At 43.4% G+C, this 19,409-nt stretch overlaps 1 protein-coding gene across 1 annotated transcript in view; it reads left to right on the forward strand.

Moving 5' to 3' along the window:
• The window catches only part of naa15a (N-alpha-acetyltransferase 15, NatA auxiliary subunit a), a 105,429-nt gene that overhangs the window by 18,663 nt on the left and 67,357 nt on the right, over positions 1 to 19,409 (forward strand). The window contains exons 3-4 of the mRNA XM_055643512.1: positions 3,393 to 3,497; positions 4,272 to 4,429. Coding sequence (XP_055499487.1) covers positions 3,393 to 3,497; positions 4,272 to 4,429 — 263 coding nt within the window. The remainder of the gene's footprint in view (positions 1 to 3,392; positions 3,498 to 4,271; positions 4,430 to 19,409) is intronic.

Raw genomic sequence — 19,409 nt, forward strand, 5'->3', positions numbered from 1 at the left:
GCATTCTTCACTGCCTGCTGTGAAGAATGTTGTAAGCCAACTTTCAGTGACCGGTGTACAAGGACGACCAGGTCTCGCTGCACCTCCCCCTTACCTAACCTAACCCCATTGAGATAATAATCTGCCCCCTTGTTTTTGCCCCCAAAGTGGATAACCTCACAGTTATCTATATTATACTGCATCTGCCCACTCACTCAACCTGTCCAGGTCATCCTGCAACCTCCTAACATCCTCTTCACAGTTCACAGTGCCACCCAGCTTTGTGTCATCCGCAAACTTGCTAGTGTTGTTCCTAATTCCCTCTTCCAAATCATTAATATATATGGTAAACAGTTGCGGCCCCAACACCAAGCCTTGCGGCACTCCACTCGCCACTGCCTGCCATTCTTGAAAGGACCCGTTCACTCCTACTCTTTGCTTCTGGTCTGCCAACCAATTTTCTATCCATGTCAACACCCTACCCCCAATACCATGTGCTCTAATTCTAGTCACCAGTCTCCCGTGCGGGACCTTATCAAAGGCTTTCTGAAAGTCTAGATACACTACATCCACTGGCACCCCTTCATCCATTTTACTTGTCACATCCTCAAAAATTCCAGAAGATTAGTCAAGCATGATTTCCCTTTCATAAATCCATGTTGACTTGGACTAATCCTTTTACTGCTATCCAAATGCCCCATTATTACCTCTTTAATAATTGACTCCAGCAGCCTTCCCACCACCGGTCGGGCTAACTGGTTTCCGTCCCTTTTGTACAGTTCCCCCTTACTCCAAAACAGTTCCCAGTGATCTTAGAATCTAAATCCCTGCCCCCGGCACCTGTTCCTCAGCCACACATTCAGGTCCCGTATCTCCCTGTTCCTACTCTCGCCAGCATGAGGAACTGGAAACAAACCGGAGATAACAACCCTGGAGGTCTTGCTTTTCAGCATTTTTCCGAGCTCTCTAACGTCACGCTGCAGCATATTCATCCCCTTCTTTCCGACATCGTTTGTGCCGCCATGCACTACCACTTCCGGCTGTTCACCTTTGCCCTTGAGGATTTTCTGCACTCTGTCCGTGACATCCTGGATCCTGGCACCAGGAAGGCAGCACACCATCCTCTAATCCCGTCTGTTTCTGCAGAAACCCCTGTCTGTACCTCTCACAATGGAATCTCCAACTACAATGGCGTTGCCTGAAGTTGGCCACTTTGGTTTTGGCTCAACAGCCCTTTTTGCTTCGCAAGCCAGTCCACCGCTAAGTGTGATAACATCTTCTGTCCCGACAGCTTCTAAGTGGGTGAACCTGTTCACAAGAGGTACAACACCCGGGGATGTTTGCATTCCATGCTTCCCTCCCTTTCTCACCGTTACCCACCTTCTCTCTACCAGTACCTTAGGTGTAACAATCTTACTGTAGGACTTGTCGAGGAACGACTCAGTTTCTCGGACGAACCCGAGGTCATCCACTTGCTTCTCCAGTTCCCCAACACGGTCCTTCAGGAGCTGTACCTGGATGCACTTCTCACATTTGTAGCAGCCAGAGGCACCAGCAGTGTCATTGACCTCCCACATACTGCAAGCATCATACTGAACCAGCTTGCTTGACATCTCCTTCTTTCGTCTCTCCCTCTTCAGCGTTTTGCGTAGCCTCCTCGCTGAAGACTCTCGAGCCAAATTTACCAATTTACAAACCAAATTCCTCAGTTTTAAACTGTTTTCCACCTCTGACTCACTTCTAACTCCTCCCACTCGGGCTAGAACCAATCAGTGCTTTCTCCTACTTCTCTTTGTTGCTGTTGCTTCAAAATCCACAGGAGCTCTGAGTAAAGCCTGCCTGTGATTTGCCTCTCCTTTTCAATTGTTTTCCCCCTCTGACTCACTTCTAAATCTCCTCCCACTCAGGCTAGAGCAAATCAGTGCTTTCTCCTGCTTCTCTTTGTTGCTTTTGCTTCAAAAGCCACAGGAGCTACATCACAATTCTGCCAAGTTTTGTGTTCTTTACACATTTGGAAGTTGTGGTTTACAAGTAAAACTCTAGGTCATTAATATGGATTAAAAAAAACAGTGGCCCTGATACAGATCCCTGGGAAGTGTGAGAATTCACTCCCTCTTCCCCCACACCACCTAGTCTGATAAACAGCCATTCACCATTGAACTCTGTTACCTCTGTTAACCAATGTTGTATCCCTGCTGACAATATGTTACTCTTCTCAGTGTGCTCCTTTAGCTATTCTTTGTATAAAATCTATTAATCATTTTAAGGTATTTTATTGATTATTCGGCAGCTTATCAAACATCTTTATGCTGGATTTCTCTAAATTGAGGACTAAATCTTAATCATTTTAAATTTACAAATAGCCAAATTATTTGTGGACATAGGATATCATGAATAGAAGCTAAGTGGAATTTAACATGAGAGAATTTGGAGAATTTGTACAAATTGCAGAATTCACAAGTGAAAGGAATTTGTTCATCTAGCAAAGGAGTCTAACATTTGTTCATCTAATGCAAAGGAGTCTAACGTTTAAAGATGTGGTATTTAAAGACATTGGCTAATTTTCAAATTTTATTTCATGAACCCTACATATATTGTTACACCCTGAAGCAAGAAGAAACTGAAATATTTTAATCTGTAATAACGTATTTGCGGTTTGATTTGGTTGAATTGAACAGACGTGCATTTTCCACCTTTATATATTAGGTTAATATCAAATGGATTAAAAAAAAAAAGCATATTTGAGTCTAAAGACAATTTCCTGTTGCCAGTATGGTTCTATAACATAGAATAAGATAAAATTATGCAATAGAACAAGACCAATCAAACCATGAAATTGACATTGGTATTTATCTATCTGGGCAGTCTTTTTGCTACATGTTGTTCTTTTCCCCAGAATCCCATTTCCTTACCTGTTTGAAGTAAGCAACTGCCACTGGAAGAAATCTTTCTTCAATGCCACTTGAAGAAATGCCTTTCACTTTTGAATTCTCCAATTTTTTTAAAGAGTTCTAACATAAAAAGCAGTCTTGTTAAAATTAATAATAGTAATTCTAACCCTGTTTTGAAGACTTAAATCTGAATTGTATTTGATTAGGCATTCTGCAAGTATTTGTGTTCCTTTGTTATTTGAGTTGGTAGTGGCCACCCTCGGGATTGTGAATCATAGATTCACAATGGTGAAAAATTAATATTGTGTTTTGATATCACTCAACAATGAATTTTACTGAATCAGATGCCCAAGAGAAGGTTGGTACATGGCTGATTGCCTGGGAAAGACAAGTATTTAAAAAAAAACAAGCTATGCCAAAGTAATTCACTGGGTCTGGGAAAATTGATAATATATACTTCAACCTATGGTACAATTGTGTTCATATTATCAAATCGAAAAAAGTGCACCTCTATGTTTACAGAGACCTTGGCAATGAAAGGCTTGACTCTAAACTGTTTGGGAAAGAAAGAAGAAGCATACGAGTATGTGCGGCGAGGCCTTCGAAATGATCTGAAGAGTCATGTCTGTATCCTTTTTGAAATCAATGTAAAATTGCATGAAAGGGTGCAAAAAGTTGATTGAGTTGCATACACAAATTATTTGCCAGGCACAGATTCAAATTCGTTTTTGGGCGATGAAGTGCCAAATTACTTTTATTCTCTTGGTTGAATGCTTGCCCAGAGCTTCACATTGGAAATTTGTTATCTAATGCGCTGGGCTTTTTCCCCACCCATCCAATCCTGACAAAGGCATTATATGGGGGACGTCTACGTAACTTTAAATATTTTGCATATTCTATGTGATACACTTTAGATTTTTCATGTAATTTGAACTACCCCAACAAATTTCATCCCAGTTTAAACCCAATAACTGTCTCAGTTTCATCAAGGAAAAAGTGGTGGTGGGGAAATGAGCTGGTGGTTAGTTCCAAATTGTTGCTTGCAGCATGCTGATGTGGTTGGAATAACTGCTGATAAATGCAAATTATTGTGAGCATTGCTTTTTGTTGATACAAATTGTTGATTTCAATCTAGATTATCAAAACCAGTGTCACCGCTGTTACAATGGGTTTGTCTCATTCAGTGTCTCACTTCAGTAATAGGATGCAGTTTCATTTGTTTTAATAGAATCTTTTAAATGTGTGACCATCAGCTTTTCTGATACGGGCCGTTGTAATGGTTAATTTTTAAAACTTCAAAAGGATCCTGTGGCTGAAATTCCGACTATGCCCAATTGCAATGTAGTTAAAGGTAGTAATTTCTGGAAAATGCAGTTTTTATTTTTCTTGACATTGAATCAGGTTGGCATGTGTATGGTCTACTTCAAAGATCAGACAAAAAGTATGATGAAGCCATCAAATGCTACCGGAATGCTCTGAAATGGGATAAAGACAATCTTCAGATTTTGAGAGATCTTTCTCTTCTACAAATTCAGATGCGTGACCTTGAGGGCTACAGGGTGAGTACTGTTTCCAGCCTGTTTTGTATAACCACGTGTTAGGTTGTTTTTGAGAGAGTCACATTGTGAATATGCTTTGTTTTGAACATAATTCAACTATTCTGCATGGTGAATTCTTATCCAAAAAGCCAGACACTGGGAGTTATGACAGCGATAGAAACATAGAAAATAGGTGCAGGAGTAGTCCATTCGGCCATTCGAGCCTGCACCGCCATTCAATATGATCATGGATAGCCCATGAAAATTCATCTGATTTCTTGTTCATTCGATTTTGATGGTTACATAAAGATCTTTTTGGCATCAATGCTTCTGCAACAGATTGATGTAATTTCCTTCCTCTACACTGTTCTGGAAGGTTCATTTGGAACATGATTTCACATTTGTGATCTTGGCTCTAATGCATAGCTGAACGCCTTTTTGAATGTAGGATATTTTTAGACTATTAGTGTCGGAGTTGTACAACATATCAATAGGCCATTTGGCCCAACTTGTTTTTTTAACTAAGCTCGTCCCATCTGCTTGTGTTTGGCGCATATCCCTCCAAACCTTTCCTATCGATGTACCTGTCTAATGTCTTTTAAACTTTGGCATTGTACCCACTTCCTCTGGCAACTAGCTCCATATATGCATCACCCTCTGTGAAGAAATTGGGCCTCGGATCTCTTTTAAATCTTTCCCCATTCACCTTAAATCTACTGTGCCCTCCATAATGTTTGGGCCAAAGACTCGTCATTTATTTATTTGCCTCTGTACTCCACAATTTGAGATTTGTAATAGGAAAAAAACCACATGTGGTTAAAGTTGACATCATCAGGTTTTAATAAAGGCTATTTTTATACATTTTGGTTTCACCATGTAGAAATTACAGCAATGTTTATACATAGTTCCCCCATTTCAGGGCACCATAATGTTTGGGACACAGCAATGTCATGTGAATGAAAGTAGTCGTGTTTTTATTATTTTGCGCATTATCCTTTGCATGCAATGACTGCTTGAAGTCTGCGATTCATGGACATCACCAGTTGCTGGGTGTCTTCTCTGGTGATGCTCTGTCAGGCCTGTATTGCAGCCATCTTTAGCTTTAGTTTTGGGGGCAAGTCACCTTCAGTTTTCTCTTCAGGATATAAAAGGAATGCTCAATTGGGTTCAGATCGGGTGATTGAGACTTACCCATTCAAGCTTTGAAAAACTCCTTTGTTGCTTTAGCGGTATGTTTGGGATCATTAGGGTTGTTGCAAGCCGGCAGCCCTTTCAGCAGCGTGTCTGTTTTTTTCTACTTTTTTTGTTTTTTCATAGAAAACCACATATAAAAATCACATGTGGTTAAAGTGCACATTGTCAGATTTTATTAAAGTCCATTTTTATGCATTTTGGTTTCACCATGTAGAAATTACAGCTGTGTTTAGAAACATCGAAACATAGCAATTAGGTGCAGGAGTAGGCCATTCGGCCCTTCGAGCCTGCACCGCCATTCAATATGATCATGGCTGATCATCCAACTCAGTATCCCGTACCTGCCTTCTCTCCATACCCTCTGGTCCCCATAGCCACAAGGGCCACATCTAACTCCCTCTTAAATATAGCCAATGAACTGGCCTCGACTACCCTCTGTGGCAGAGAGTTCCCGAGATTCACCACTCTCTGTGTGAAAAAAGTTCTTCTCATCCCGGTTTTAAAGAATTTCACCCTTATCCTTAAGCTGTGACCCCTTGTCCTGGACTTCCCCAACATCGAGAGTAATCTTCCTGCATCTAGCCTGTCCAACCCCTTAAGAATTTTGTAAGTTTCTATAAGATCCCCTCTCAATCTCCTAAATTCTAGAGAGTATAAACCAAGTCTATCCAGTCTTTCTTCATGAGACAGTCCTGACATCCCAGGAATCAGTCTGGTGAACCTTCTCTGCACTCCCTCTATGGCAATAATGTCCTTCCTCAGATTTGGAGACCAAAACTGTACGCAATACTCCAGGTGTGGTCTCACCAAGACCCTGTACAACTGCAGTAGAACCTTCCTGCTCCTATACTCAAATCCTTTTGCTATGAAAGCTAACATACCATTCACTTTCTTCACTGCCTGCTGCACCTGCATGCCTACTTTCAATGACTGGTGTACCATGACACCCAGGTCTCGCTGCATCTCCCCTTTTCCTATTCGGCCACCATTTAGATAATAGTCTGCTTTCCTGTTTTTGCCACCAAAATAGATAACCTCACGTTTCTATATATGCCCCCCCATTTCAGGGCACTATATTGTTTGGGACACATGGCTTCACAGGTGTTTGTAATTGCTTCTGGACTCCCTTACTCTGAGAAAATGACTGTGATCATTCACATTGTGTGTCTTTGTCTGTGTGCCTGTCTTGGAACCCTCCTGGTGAATCCTTCCTGCACCCATTCCAGCTTAATGACACCCTTCCGAGAGCAGGGCAATCAGAACGGCACAAAACACTCCAAATGTACTTTAACCAACAGGTATCCTCCCACATCGCAAAGATGCATTGGCTTTTTAGGTTAACTTGTCTCTGTAAAATTGCCCCTAATGTGTAGGGAGTGGGTGAGGAAAGTGGGATAACAGGACTTGTGTGAACGGGGAGACAAAAATGCTGGAGAAACTCCGTGGGTGAGGCAGCATCTATGGAGCAAAGGAAATATGCGCCATTTTGGATCGAGACCCTTCTTCAAACAGATGTGAGGGTGAAGGGGGTGGGAAGAAGAAAGGAATATGCGGAGACAGTGGGCTGAGGGAGAGCTGGGAAGCAGAAGAGAAAGCAGGGACTACCTGAAATTGAAGGTCACCTGGAAAGACGGCTTGGATCCTTGAATGGAGTGAAGGGGGGAGGTAAAGCAACAAGTTTGGTCGCCCAATTATAGGAAGGATGTCAACAAAATAGAGAGAGTACAGAGGAGATTTACTAGATTGTTGCCTGGGTTTCAACAACTAAGTTACAGAGATAGGTTGAATTAGTTAGGTCTTTATTCTCTGGAGCGCAGAAGGTTAAGGGGGGACTTGATAGAGGTCTTTAAAATGATGAGAGGGATAGACAGAGTTGATGTGGACAAGCTTTTCCCTTTGAGAATAGGGAAGATTCAAACAAGAGGACATGACTTCAGAATTAAGGGACAGAAGTTTAGGGGTAATATGAGGGGGAACTTCTTTACTCGGAGAGTGGTAGCAGTGTGGAATGAGCTTCCAGTGGAAGTGGTGGAGGCAGGTTCATTGGTATCATTTAAAAATAAATTGGATAGGCATATGGATGAGAAGGGAATGGAGGGTTATGGTATGAGTGCAGGCAGGTGGGACTAAGGGGAAAAAAAGTTGTTCGGCACGGACTTGTAGGGCCGAGATGGCCTGTTTCCGTGCTGTAATTGTTATATGGTTATTATATGGTTATAAGTGTAGTACTACCTGCAGTTGCAAGGGAAAGTGCCAGGAGAGGGGGTGGTTTGGGTGGCAAGGGACAAAATGACCAGGGAGTTACGGAAGAAACGGTCTCTGCGGAAAGCGGACAGGGGAGGAGATGGGAAGGTGTGGCCAGTGGTGGGATCCCGTTGGTAGACAAAGCTGGAGAAAATCAGCGGGTGAGGCAGCATCTATGGAGCGAAGGAATAGGCGACGTTTCGGGTCGAGACCCTTTTTCAGCCTGATGTCGGGGGGGGGGGGGGGGGGGGGGGGGGGGGTAAGGAAAAGAAAGGAAGAGGCGGAAACAGTAGGCTGTGGGAGAGCTGGGAATGGGAGGGGAAGGAGGGAGTAAGCAAGGACTACGTGAAATTGGAGAAGCCAATGTCCATACGGCTGGGGTGTAAACTACCCAAGCAAAATATGAGGTACTGCTTCTTCAATATGCGGTGGGCCTCGCTCTGGCCATGGAGGAGGCCCAGGACAGAAAGGTCGGATTCGGAATGGGAGGAGGAGTTGAAGTGCTGCGCCACCGGGAGATCAGGTTGGTTATTGCGAACTCAGTGTAGGTGTCGTGCGAAGCGAATGCCAAGCCTGCACTTGGTCTCACTGAGGTTGATCATAAGCTGAGTAATCCAACCAGAATTTTGTTTGGAAGTGGAAAGAAATAATAGAAAGGAGATTAGATACTGTATTGTCATTTTGCTGCATGTCATTGTGGTATATATTGTGTCTTGATTGGTGAATATGTTTAGTTTGTGACTTTATTTGAAGCAGAAATAATATGTGAATGCTTCATTGACCATAATTCTGACTGGTAACTACGCACTTCGTCCGAGCACATTATCGCACGTGTCATGCAAGCCGTCTTAAATGACCACCTAAACTGTCATTTGGCAACCTAAAAAGCTGCCAAGGTTGCCCGGCTGACAACAGGGAAAAAAGTTAAGCGAGAGCCCTGGATTATGATTTTATTTTCCCAAAGATGAAGATCCATTGTATCTATTCTTGGATACTCATGGATTTAAGCTGTGCGATGTGTTTTTTACTGCATTTTGTCATTTTAAACTGAACTTTGTTGTTTGAAACATGTTTTTCCTGCATGCACCTCTTTGTCCCAACTTGATAAGCCCATGCCTACATGCAGTAAGGCCGAGAAAATATTTTTTTAAATGACTGGTCTGACCAGTGGCAAGAAATGCCAGACAATGACTGTCTCAAACCCGAAAGAATGTAACTAACATTCCTTGATATTTACTTGCATTACTATCTTCAAGTACCCCACCTTGGGGTCATCATCTATATTACTAAAAGTCTGATCTTGACCGCTTTTGATCCACTGCTGCGATTTCTGAGAGAACGCCGCTACCTATGTCCGTCATTTTTGGCCACCTCGCTCAGAACCCTCCGCCTTCCTGGACCAGAGGATTTTTCCCATCGATGAAAAATCAGAGAGATATTAATGTTTTTTTTTAAATCACCATTCTCTCTGCTGCCCCTGCTGGAGGGAGGGGGAGGGACTATAAAACCAGGAAGTGGTGTGCCTCACTCAGTCTCCGCAAGATGGATGAAGCCAAAGGTTCACGTCTCTCTGAGCTCTGAATAACACTGAACACATGTCTACTTAACTGAGTTCCCTTAATGTGGTTTGAAACAGAGTTGACGTGGATAAGCTTTTCCCACTGAGAGGAGGGAAGATGCAAACAAGGGGACATGTCTTGAGAATTAAGGGACAGAAGTTTAGGGGTAACATGAGGGGGAACTTCTTTACTCAGAGAGTGGTGGCTGTGTGGAATGAGCTTCCAGTGAAGGTGGTGGAGGCAGGTTCGTTTTTATCATTTAAAAATAAATTGGATAGTTATATGGACGAGAAAGGAATGGAGGGTTATGGTCTGAGCGCAGGTATATGGGACTAGGGGAGAATACGTGTTCGGCATGGACTAAAAGGGTCGAGATGGCCTGTTTCCGTGCTGTAATTGTTATATGGTTATATGGTTAAAATGAAAATGTGGTTTGTTTGAAGTAAACGGGCACTGCCTGCAAATGGTTGTTTGGGTGCTTTGGCTTGAAGTTAAAAGGCACTACTTACTGCAAATAGTGGCTTGGGTACTTTGGCTTGAAGTTAAAAGGCACTACTTACTGCAAATGGTGGCTTGGGTGCTTTGGCTTGACGTTAAAAAGCACTACTTACTGCAAATGGTGGCTTGGGTGCTTTGGCTTGAAGTTAAAAGGCACTACCTACTGCAAATGGTGGCTTGGGTGCTTTGGCTTCAAGTTAAAAGGCACTGCTTACTGCAAATGGTGGCTTGGGTGCTTTGGCTTGAAGTTAAAAGGCACTAATTACTGCAAATGGTGGCTTGGATGCTTTGGCTTGAAGTTGAAAGGCACTACTTACTGCAAATGGTGGCTTGGGTGCTTTGGCTTGAAGTTGAAAGGCACTACTTACTGCAAATGGCGGTTTGGGTGCTTTGGCTTGAAGTTAAATGGCACTACTGCAAATGCACTTCCTGTTTGCACTATATTGATTTTAGATAAAACGCTACCACTTACGGCTGTGATTTTTGGCCATCTTACTCAGTCCACCTCTGGTCAGCAGGTGCAGAGAATTCTTCCCCCATCTATGAAAAATAAAAGTGTTATTAGTGTTTAAAACATTTTGAGAATCTCTCTCCTGTCAATCACGCCATGAAGGCCAAACCTTTTCCGGGGGGGGGGGGGGGGGGAGGGGTTATAAAACCCGGAAGTTTGGGTGTGGCTCAGTCTCTGCATGATGGGGAGGGAGAGGTCACGACTCTGTCTGAGCTGTGAATCAACTGAACACACTGAATGTCTACTGAACTGTGAGTTTGGTGTTTTGTGTGGTTTTATGGTGGTTTCACCCTGCATGAAATGGTATGAAGCTGCATTTGAATTTGGTAGCCTTGCACCCTGCTGAAAGTGGTATGAAACTACTTGAATTTGGTGGACTTGGTTCCAGCTTGAAGTGGTTTGAAACTGCACTTGAATTTGGTGGCCTTGCACCCTGCTTGAAGTGGTATGAAACTGCACTTGAATTTGGTGGCCTTGCACCCTGCTTGAAATGGTGGGAAAATGGATTTGAATTTGTTGGCCTTGCACCCTGCTTGAAATGGAATTTCAAGGAATAGCCATGAATCAACTGCCAGCCCACCAGCCGTGAGTGAGCTGCCAGCAGATCAGGCTTGAGAGACTGAGCTGCCACCCCATGAACCCATACCAGCGCTCCAGAAAGCCCCCCCACTGGCCACCAATATTGGAATTGGCGGAGAGGTGGAATATTGCGTTGGGGGTCAGACCTCCCGTGTGAACATGGGACCCAACGTGTCCCACTAAATCTAGTTGGACATAAAATTAACTGAGCCAGCCCCAATTGCAGGCAAGAGACCAAGTTTCCTACAGTGAAACACTGGCTTTGCACCAAAAAGGATAAGCACAATGGGCACATAAAAAAAACGAGGTTTTAGTCTCTTCTTGGAAAACTGACTTGGAAAAAAAAATTGTAATTTATTCATCATTGAATTTAAATCCTGGAATTCCCTATCTTGTAGCACATTAACAATGTTACAAAATGGTGACTTAAGGAGTTAAAGGAGTTACCTCACTGCCACCTTCTGAAACGCAAATGAGCTTGGTAAATAAATGGTAAGATTAAACGAGAACTTACCAGTTCGAAGTTTGATCGTTATTTTGTGAGGAGTACGTTGAGGAAATACGTGAAGAACCCCGCCAGGATGCATGCGTGTCATTCTTCAAAGCAGCGGTGTGAAATCACAGATAACTGTAATGACTGAACATAGTAAGATTAGAGAAGAAAATACCAGTTGAGTATATGATCAAGGGTGGGAGCGGAGGGCACGTATTCCCTCAACGTACTCCTCACAAAATAACGATCAAACTTCGAACTGGTAAGTTTTCGTTTAATCTTACTATTTTACTTCGGAGTCACGTGAGTGACTACGTGACGATTTCAAAGCTCTGTGATTTCATGCCGTGGAAACGAGTCCATGCATCACATCTGCCTTAATTGACTGTGGGAGGAATTGTGTTAACATGTTTAGACATGAATCCAACATTGAAATCCATGATAAATTGTTAACAACAAATTATAGCCCCTATTTATGGGGTGAAATTATATTACAGAACTTAAAATTGACACTGCAAAGTTCCAGTTTAACTACTGGTTTGTGGAACATTTTCCCCTGATCCATCCTGCTGTCTCGAGGATTTGGTTCATTGGTACATCCAACTCCATAGCTGCCGATGTAGTTGCAGCCCTGGTGGAATAAGATTTGAATATGTCAGTATCCACCCCAGCTGTTGTTAAAACCTGTTTCAGCCATCTGGAAATAGTTTGAACCAACACTTTTTTGTGGGTTTCTTTGTGGCTGATTAGTAGTGCCATCTCATAGCCTCAGATGTTTTTGGTGTTCTCCATATAGAACAATAATTGTCTTATACAGAGACGACATCTGTAGGGTAATCCCTAAATTCTATTTTGATTCCTGATGACCCCGGTCTGTTCTGTTTGACTAATTCGTAATATGAAACGTTATATTCCTGTTGAAGAAGTCATATAGTCCAGCCTTAATTTATGTACGACTGTACCCTTAGTGCCGTGACCAAAGCCATCAGCATGACTGTTTTCTGCGTCAGTCTTTGCAGGGACAGAGCTGTTGCTGGAGACCAATTCCTTAGCAACGTTAGGGCAATACTCATATCCCATTTAGAGAGTACCTGGTTCTTGGGAAATAGATATTAAAAATTCCCCTCATAAGTTTGGTTACCAGCGGTGAGTCCCAACAGAATGACGCTCTGATCCTCGCCATAGATATGTTGATAGGGCACTTCTGGCGCAGTTAATGGCACTGTAACTGAGCCCCTCATCATAATGGAGGCCTGCCAGGAATTCGAGAACAGACGTTATGTTCATCAAACTGTAGGTGATGTTGTTTCTGTGACAATATATCTCCCATTTCCTGATGTATACCAGATATAGTTTTTGGTGGACTGTCTTTGGCCCGCTGAGATAATGTTCAATGTTCGGTCCGCCAGTCCCAGTAGCAGTAGAGGGGTTCTTTAGACTCTACAAATTGATAGGTTTGTTGTTTTTGACATGGATGGGTTCCCCTGTTACGGGATGAACCAATAATCTGGTTGTTTCAGGATGGTGATGCATGGTTAAACCCCATGTTCAGTATCACAGGGAACCATGGTTAAGTAGGCCAATTGGCACTACCAATTAACAGACGCTGAGTCTTGCTGTATTTTTCATAATACCCGACTGATGATGCAGAAAAGGAGAGAATGCATAGATAAATAATTGCCCCCTCAATGTAGTGAAAGGCATCTGTCCCTGGTGTCCCAGGGTCTGGTTCCCAAGAAACACAGTTTGGTAACTGGTGATTAAGTCTTATTATATTGAATTTGCGTGACCTGACGTCTGTCACTGAATTTTGGGTTACCTGGTAGGTAAGTAGCTGATATTCCAATATTTCTCTGGATACACCATTACCAAATTGTATTAGTCAGATTGTCACTCTGTAGTCTAACACGCTAGTGATTTATCCCAGAGCAGTATGACTAGGCCATAGAACGCACCCCACATTTCCAGGTAGTTTATGCCCAGTGTCTGTGATAATGATGCCTCCTGTGCCTTTCATCTACCTCCACAGATGGAGATGGAAATTGGTAGTACCCCAACCAAGTGCACTGGCATCAGTTTGTAGCAACACTAAGGGTTTGCTGATAACGATAGGGTTGGAACAATACCGAATGTTATCCCTCCACCATTTTAATTCCATAAGCTTTGATTGGTCTGTCGAAATGACCAGTATTAACTTTGAGTGTTTGTATTTTGCCCTTTGTAGATTTTTGGTAATACAAAGGTCCAAATTGTGTGGCTGGAAAGGCAGACACTATATGCCAATTATACTTGCTACCAATCTGATAGACGGTTCACTGATGTCAGTGGGGCTGTTGCAGGCCTCAGTTAAGACTGTAGCCTTGTCCTTTGGTAAAGTCACCGACATGTGAGCTGTCAATAGTGAACCCCAAATAATCCATTATGTTGGTAGGCGTTAGTTTAGATTTAACTGGATGGATGATAACCCCAGTTTTCACCCAATGGCTGTTACAGCTAGTTAGGCCAACTCCAAAGTTATGCCCACAATTAGTAAGATCATATGATTATGTATTTGGTAGAGCTCTATACTGCCAGAGCTGCCCCATCCAGTTGAATTTTTAAAAATAACGTTTGTGATCAGACCATGTAGGCACCTTCGCACCTTCTTTTAGGTCGATGCTAGCCATGCAGTAGCCTTTGGAAATCGGTCCTTTAGCAGTTACCAGTTCCCATTTTGTACTGAATATATAGTACAATGTATTCCAGCCATTCGTGTTGGGTTTACCCATTACCCCTTTTGCACAATTCAATGGTATATCCCTGGATACTGCTTAGGATATAAGTGTCTGTAGTTAATATACACCATATCCAAAAGAGTGTAATCTCCCACCAATGTGTGTATTATCCACTCTTCCTATAATTTGTAAGGGACCAGACCCACCTACCTCCATTGTTACCAGTGGAAGTTTGCTTCTTCTGTGTGGTCTTCGTGGAGGTTGAGGCGCCAGTGTCTGGGTTTGTTTTTTGGTTGGGGTTTTGCGCATCTTCCAGAAAGGCCGGTCTGGGCTATGGTCCTGTATGCCCGGCCTTTGAGCTTTCACCAGCTTCTCTTGTTCTGCTGGTGGGTGCATAAGGGTGCTGTCGGAGATCCTTAATGTTGTCGCCTTTATGAGCCACAGGGCTTTCCTAAGTCCTGCTCCGACATGTTTCCAGATGCTATTTCCACGACTGGAACATTCAGGGATGCGCATTTTCCTGGTCCCAAGTATTTTTGCAGTGGTGTCCATCGTGGTCTGGCTGTATGTATTTTGACACCATGACCAGTAGATTTTGCCTTCCTGCACCCCCTGCACACTTGTAGTTTTGTTCATCAAACCTCTCTTCAGGGTCAGCCCAGAATTGACCCCCCAGTACTCCCCTCTGACGAGGGAGATGCACTGTTCAGCCTTACAAGAGGTGCTGCTGTGGGCTTTACATAGTGCCCACAGTGACTAGACTCCATCTCCCGGAGCCTGTCATGTTGGAGCTCGGCTCCATACGCCGCTCCAACTTTCTTTTTCATGTTGGAGCTCGGCTCCATAAGCCGCTCCAACCGGTTCCAGCTCTCACGGTTTCTGGCTGCCCAAAGTCGGACTCATCAGTCAACAACTCTTTTGGTTTTCTTCTTGCCTTCCCGCCCAGACGCAGTGTTTAATCTGGCCGGCGCGGGGGCGAAGTCGGTCACAGCTGTTTCCTTACGGGTGATTCCTGTACCGTTGGCCGCTGCTGGCATCCGCAACTCCGCGGTCTTCCCCCGCCAGCTTTGTCGCAGCTCTGGTCGACTTCTTTGCCTTGTGCATGTTTCCCCCACCTGTAGAACAGTATGGGAACAATAAAGACTGCAGTATCACTTACCTGCAAGTCCAGGCTTAAAACTTGTCGTTGTTTGCACAGTTCTCCATGTTTCCCCACCTGTGAAACAGTATGGGGAGAATAAAGACCACAGTTTCACTTACCTGCAGGTCCAGGTTTAAACTGTCGCTACGGGGGAACGTCGTTCCACCCCGCCTCCTGCCGTTTCGACTTGTTAAAGCCCCATTCTGAATAGTCTCCCGCCCGGCCGTGGTGTTCTGGCCAGCGCGGGACCAAAAGTCGGCACAGCTGATCCCACTTACGGGGCTTGTGCCTTTAGCTGCTGCTGGCTCCCGCAACTTCGCGGTCCTCCCCAGCCAGCTTTACTCGCAGCACTTGTGGACACTATTTTGTTGTCCAGCCCCCCCCCCCCCCCCCCCCCCCCCCCTGTGTAAAAACAGCGCGGGGACAAACACTACCGCAGTGTAAATCACTCACCTGCAGGTCGCGGTTTCAAACTTACCGCTGCGGGGGAACGCTCCACCCCGCCTGTCGTTTCGCAAGCGTGAAAGCGATATGACAAGCATGCGTCCTGGCGGGGTTCTTCACGTAGTCATTCATGTGACTCTGAAGTAAAATGCTATCTTTACTAGCCATGCCCACTTTGCTGCAAAATGAATAAATAAAAAGCCTAGCACATTATATGTTAGGTTCTAAGTTCTCAAACAAACTTTTCTATCATCAGGTTAGTGGTATAATTATTTTTGCCAGTGGTGGGACATGTGGTGGATTGTGCATAATTTTGGTCTCATGGTTATAGGATATATTTTCCGGAGTGTGCAGCAAAGGCTGGTTCCTCTGATGTCAGGTCTGTCAAATTAAGCGAGGTTGTGTTGCTGATGTCTTAATTGAGCTTGGAATAATGATAGTGACCCTATTAAATGAATTTAGTGGGCTTCCTGGGATTGAATTTTTGGATTAGGTTTGTGGGAATTAATGGTTTATGCATGCTGCAATTTCACAGTTTAATGTGGATAAATGTGAGGTTATCCACTTTGGTAGCCAAAACAGGAAAGCAGATTATTATCTAAGTGGTGTCAAGTTGGGAAAAGGGGAAGTACAATGAGATCTGGGGGCCCTAGTTCATCAGTCAATGAAAGTAAGCATGCAGGTACAGCAGGCATTGAAGAAAGCGAATGGCATGTTGTCTTTCATAACAAGAGGAGTTGGGTATCTGATCAAGAAGGCTCATCAGCGTCTCTTCTTCCTGAGGAGACTGAAGAAGGTCCATCTGTCTCCTCAGATCCTGGTGAACTTCTACCGCTGCACCATCGAGAGCATCCTTACCAACTGCATCACAGTATGGTATGGCAACTGCTCTGTCTCCGACCGGAAGGCATTGCAGAGGGTGGTGAAAATTGCCCAACGCATCACCGGTTCCACGCTCCCCTCCATTGAGTCTGTCCAAAGCAAGCGCTGTCTGCGGAGGGTGCTCAGCATCGCCAAGGACTGCTCTCACCCCAACCATGGACTGTTTACCCTCCTACCATCCGGGAGGCGCTACAGGTCTCTCCGTTGCCGAACCAGCAGGTCGAGGAACAGCTTCTTTCCGGCGGCTGTCACTCTACTCAACAACGTACCTCGGTGACTGCCAATCACCACCCCCCCACCCCCGGACACTTATTATTTATTTTTAATTCAAATCGTTTGCTATGTCGCTCTTCAAGGGAGATGCTAAATGCATTTCGTTGTCTCTGTACTGTACACTGACAATGACAATTAAATTGAATCTGAATCTGAAGAGGTCCTTCTGCAGTTGTATAGGGCCCTAGTGAGGCCACACCTGGAGTATTGTGTGCAGTTTTGTTTCCCTAATTTGAGGAAGGACATTCTTGCTATTGAGAGATTGCAGCATAGGTTTACAATGTTAATTCCTGGGACGGCGGGACTGACATATGCTGAGAGAATGGAGCGGCTGGGCTTAAAGGATGAGGGGATCTTATTGAAACATATAAGATTGTTAAGGGTTTGGACACGCTAGAGGCAGGAAACATGTTCCCAATGTTGGGCGAGTCCAGAACCAGGGGCCACAGTTTAAGAATGAGGGGTAAGCCACGGAGACGTGCAAACACTTCTTCACACATATAGTTGTGTCTGTGGAATATTCTGCCTCGGTGGAGGCCGGTTCTATGGACACTTTCAAGAGAGAGCTAGTTAGGGCTCTTAAAGATAGCGGAGTCAGGGGATATGGGGAGAAGGCAGGAATGGAGTACTGATTAGGGATGATCAGCCATGATCACGTTGAATGGTGGTGCTGGCTCGAAGGGCCGAATGGCCTACTCCTGCACCTATTGTCTTTTGAATGTCTTCATAAGGAGGGCCTGTCTGCGAAGGGCCTGTCCCACTTGGGTGTTATTTGCGCGTCATTTACGTGACGTCATTTACGCGCCACGCGCACATGGCGTGTGGTGAGATGTGGTGGCATAGGCAGTAACGCGTGTGGTGCCCCAGGATTTTGGGATTCACAAAATCTTCACGCGCCACCTGTGTGACGCGCAAATGACACCCAAGTGGGACAGGCCATTCAGACATAAAACTTCAAAAACAAAATCAAAGCTCAGCTTTCTGCCACCAGACTTTCACTTTTTGATTTTCTCTCTTTTTTAAATTAATTGCTTTTCCATTGAGCATAAGGTGAATATGAAAGTAGTTTTTAAAACAATTTATAGCTCAACAGTTAGACGTTTTAGTGCTCAATGCTGAGGCATTTTACGGTAAAACTGATAATCCACTGTCCTACAATTTTGAATCTTGATTGTAGTCACTTCTGACTATTGGCCAACGAGTTTAAACACTCTCTTTTAACTGATTAACTAGGAAATATATTTGAGCACTGTGTAATATTTAAAAAATAATTACAAATGGGTATTGGACATTAATATTGATTTACATCCATTCGCCTGGAAAATTTGTCAATCTGGAATTTGCTACCAAAGCCCTCCAAAATATTGACTATCAAAGTTTAGCTGTACAAAATTTATTTAAAATTATATTTTTTACACTCTTTATCCATACCCAAGTTGAAAGCAATGGTACTATTGTAGCCCAAAACCAGAGGGGTGAAAAATATGTATCATTGAACATAAGATTGGGTACTGGTTCCGATTCAATTGCGCTGTTGCTTACTGTTTGAGGTTGTGTGATAAATTCAGACTTGCTGAAACATGGAACAGTAGTGCAGCATGGGGCAACAAGGGAATTGATGAGAAAGAAAAAGCACACAGTTCACAGTATGGGCTCCTTGTCACAAGATGGCTACACATTTCATTGTACAGTACTGGTTACATACCCTGTTAAAAACAGCTTTCCCATGAACACCATCTGCTGGCACAAAAGTATAATATAACTACAAAATACTATCAAAATGTAAATAAAATATCTTGGCTATGTTATAACGCAGATAATGTTAGTGGGAATAGACATATAAAGAACTGTTTGTTTCACGCACAGACGTCAATCTAGTTTTCAAATGTACCTTATTTTTTACCCAGCTTACTTTGTATGCATCTGGTGTTTTAGACAGTGTTTTGAGATTTAATCATGTGGATTGAACTGCAATGTTATCATTCAATTTGCTTTATTATAGCATTGGTTTTGGAAATGAGTATTTAAATAAATATTTGCTGTTTAATGTGTGGAGGTGGTGGCTCGTTTCCATTGACCAAGATTGGTGCGTAGGAATCTTGAATGGAAAGATTTCAATCAAATCTTGTCTACTTTTCTGCTGTTTTGGGATTCCTATCTAATTCTGACTAAACTTTAAATCTGGCAATTTAACTACAGGTAACTGGAGTGCTTTGGAGCAGTAGTTTTAAATAATTGTGTGGAAATTACAAGAACCTAAGTAAACCGGGAACATAAGATGGGGCATAGAATTTAATCGAGGCTGGTTCTAATAACATAGAGAAATTTATTGCCTAGACAGAATTTAAATATGAAGAAAAAATTCCCGCCTTGAGTATTTTTATTGTAACTTCTTTTTTGACACAATTCATCTCCAGCAAGCTAGGTGCTACCAAAATCAGTTTTCAGGAAGAGAAATATAGTTTTATG

Source organism: Leucoraja erinacea, chromosome 1, assembly GCF_028641065.1.
Source record: "Leucoraja erinacea ecotype New England chromosome 1, Leri_hhj_1, whole genome shotgun sequence".
NCBI classification, from domain to species: domain Eukaryota; kingdom Metazoa; phylum Chordata; class Chondrichthyes; order Rajiformes; family Rajidae; genus Leucoraja; species Leucoraja erinaceus.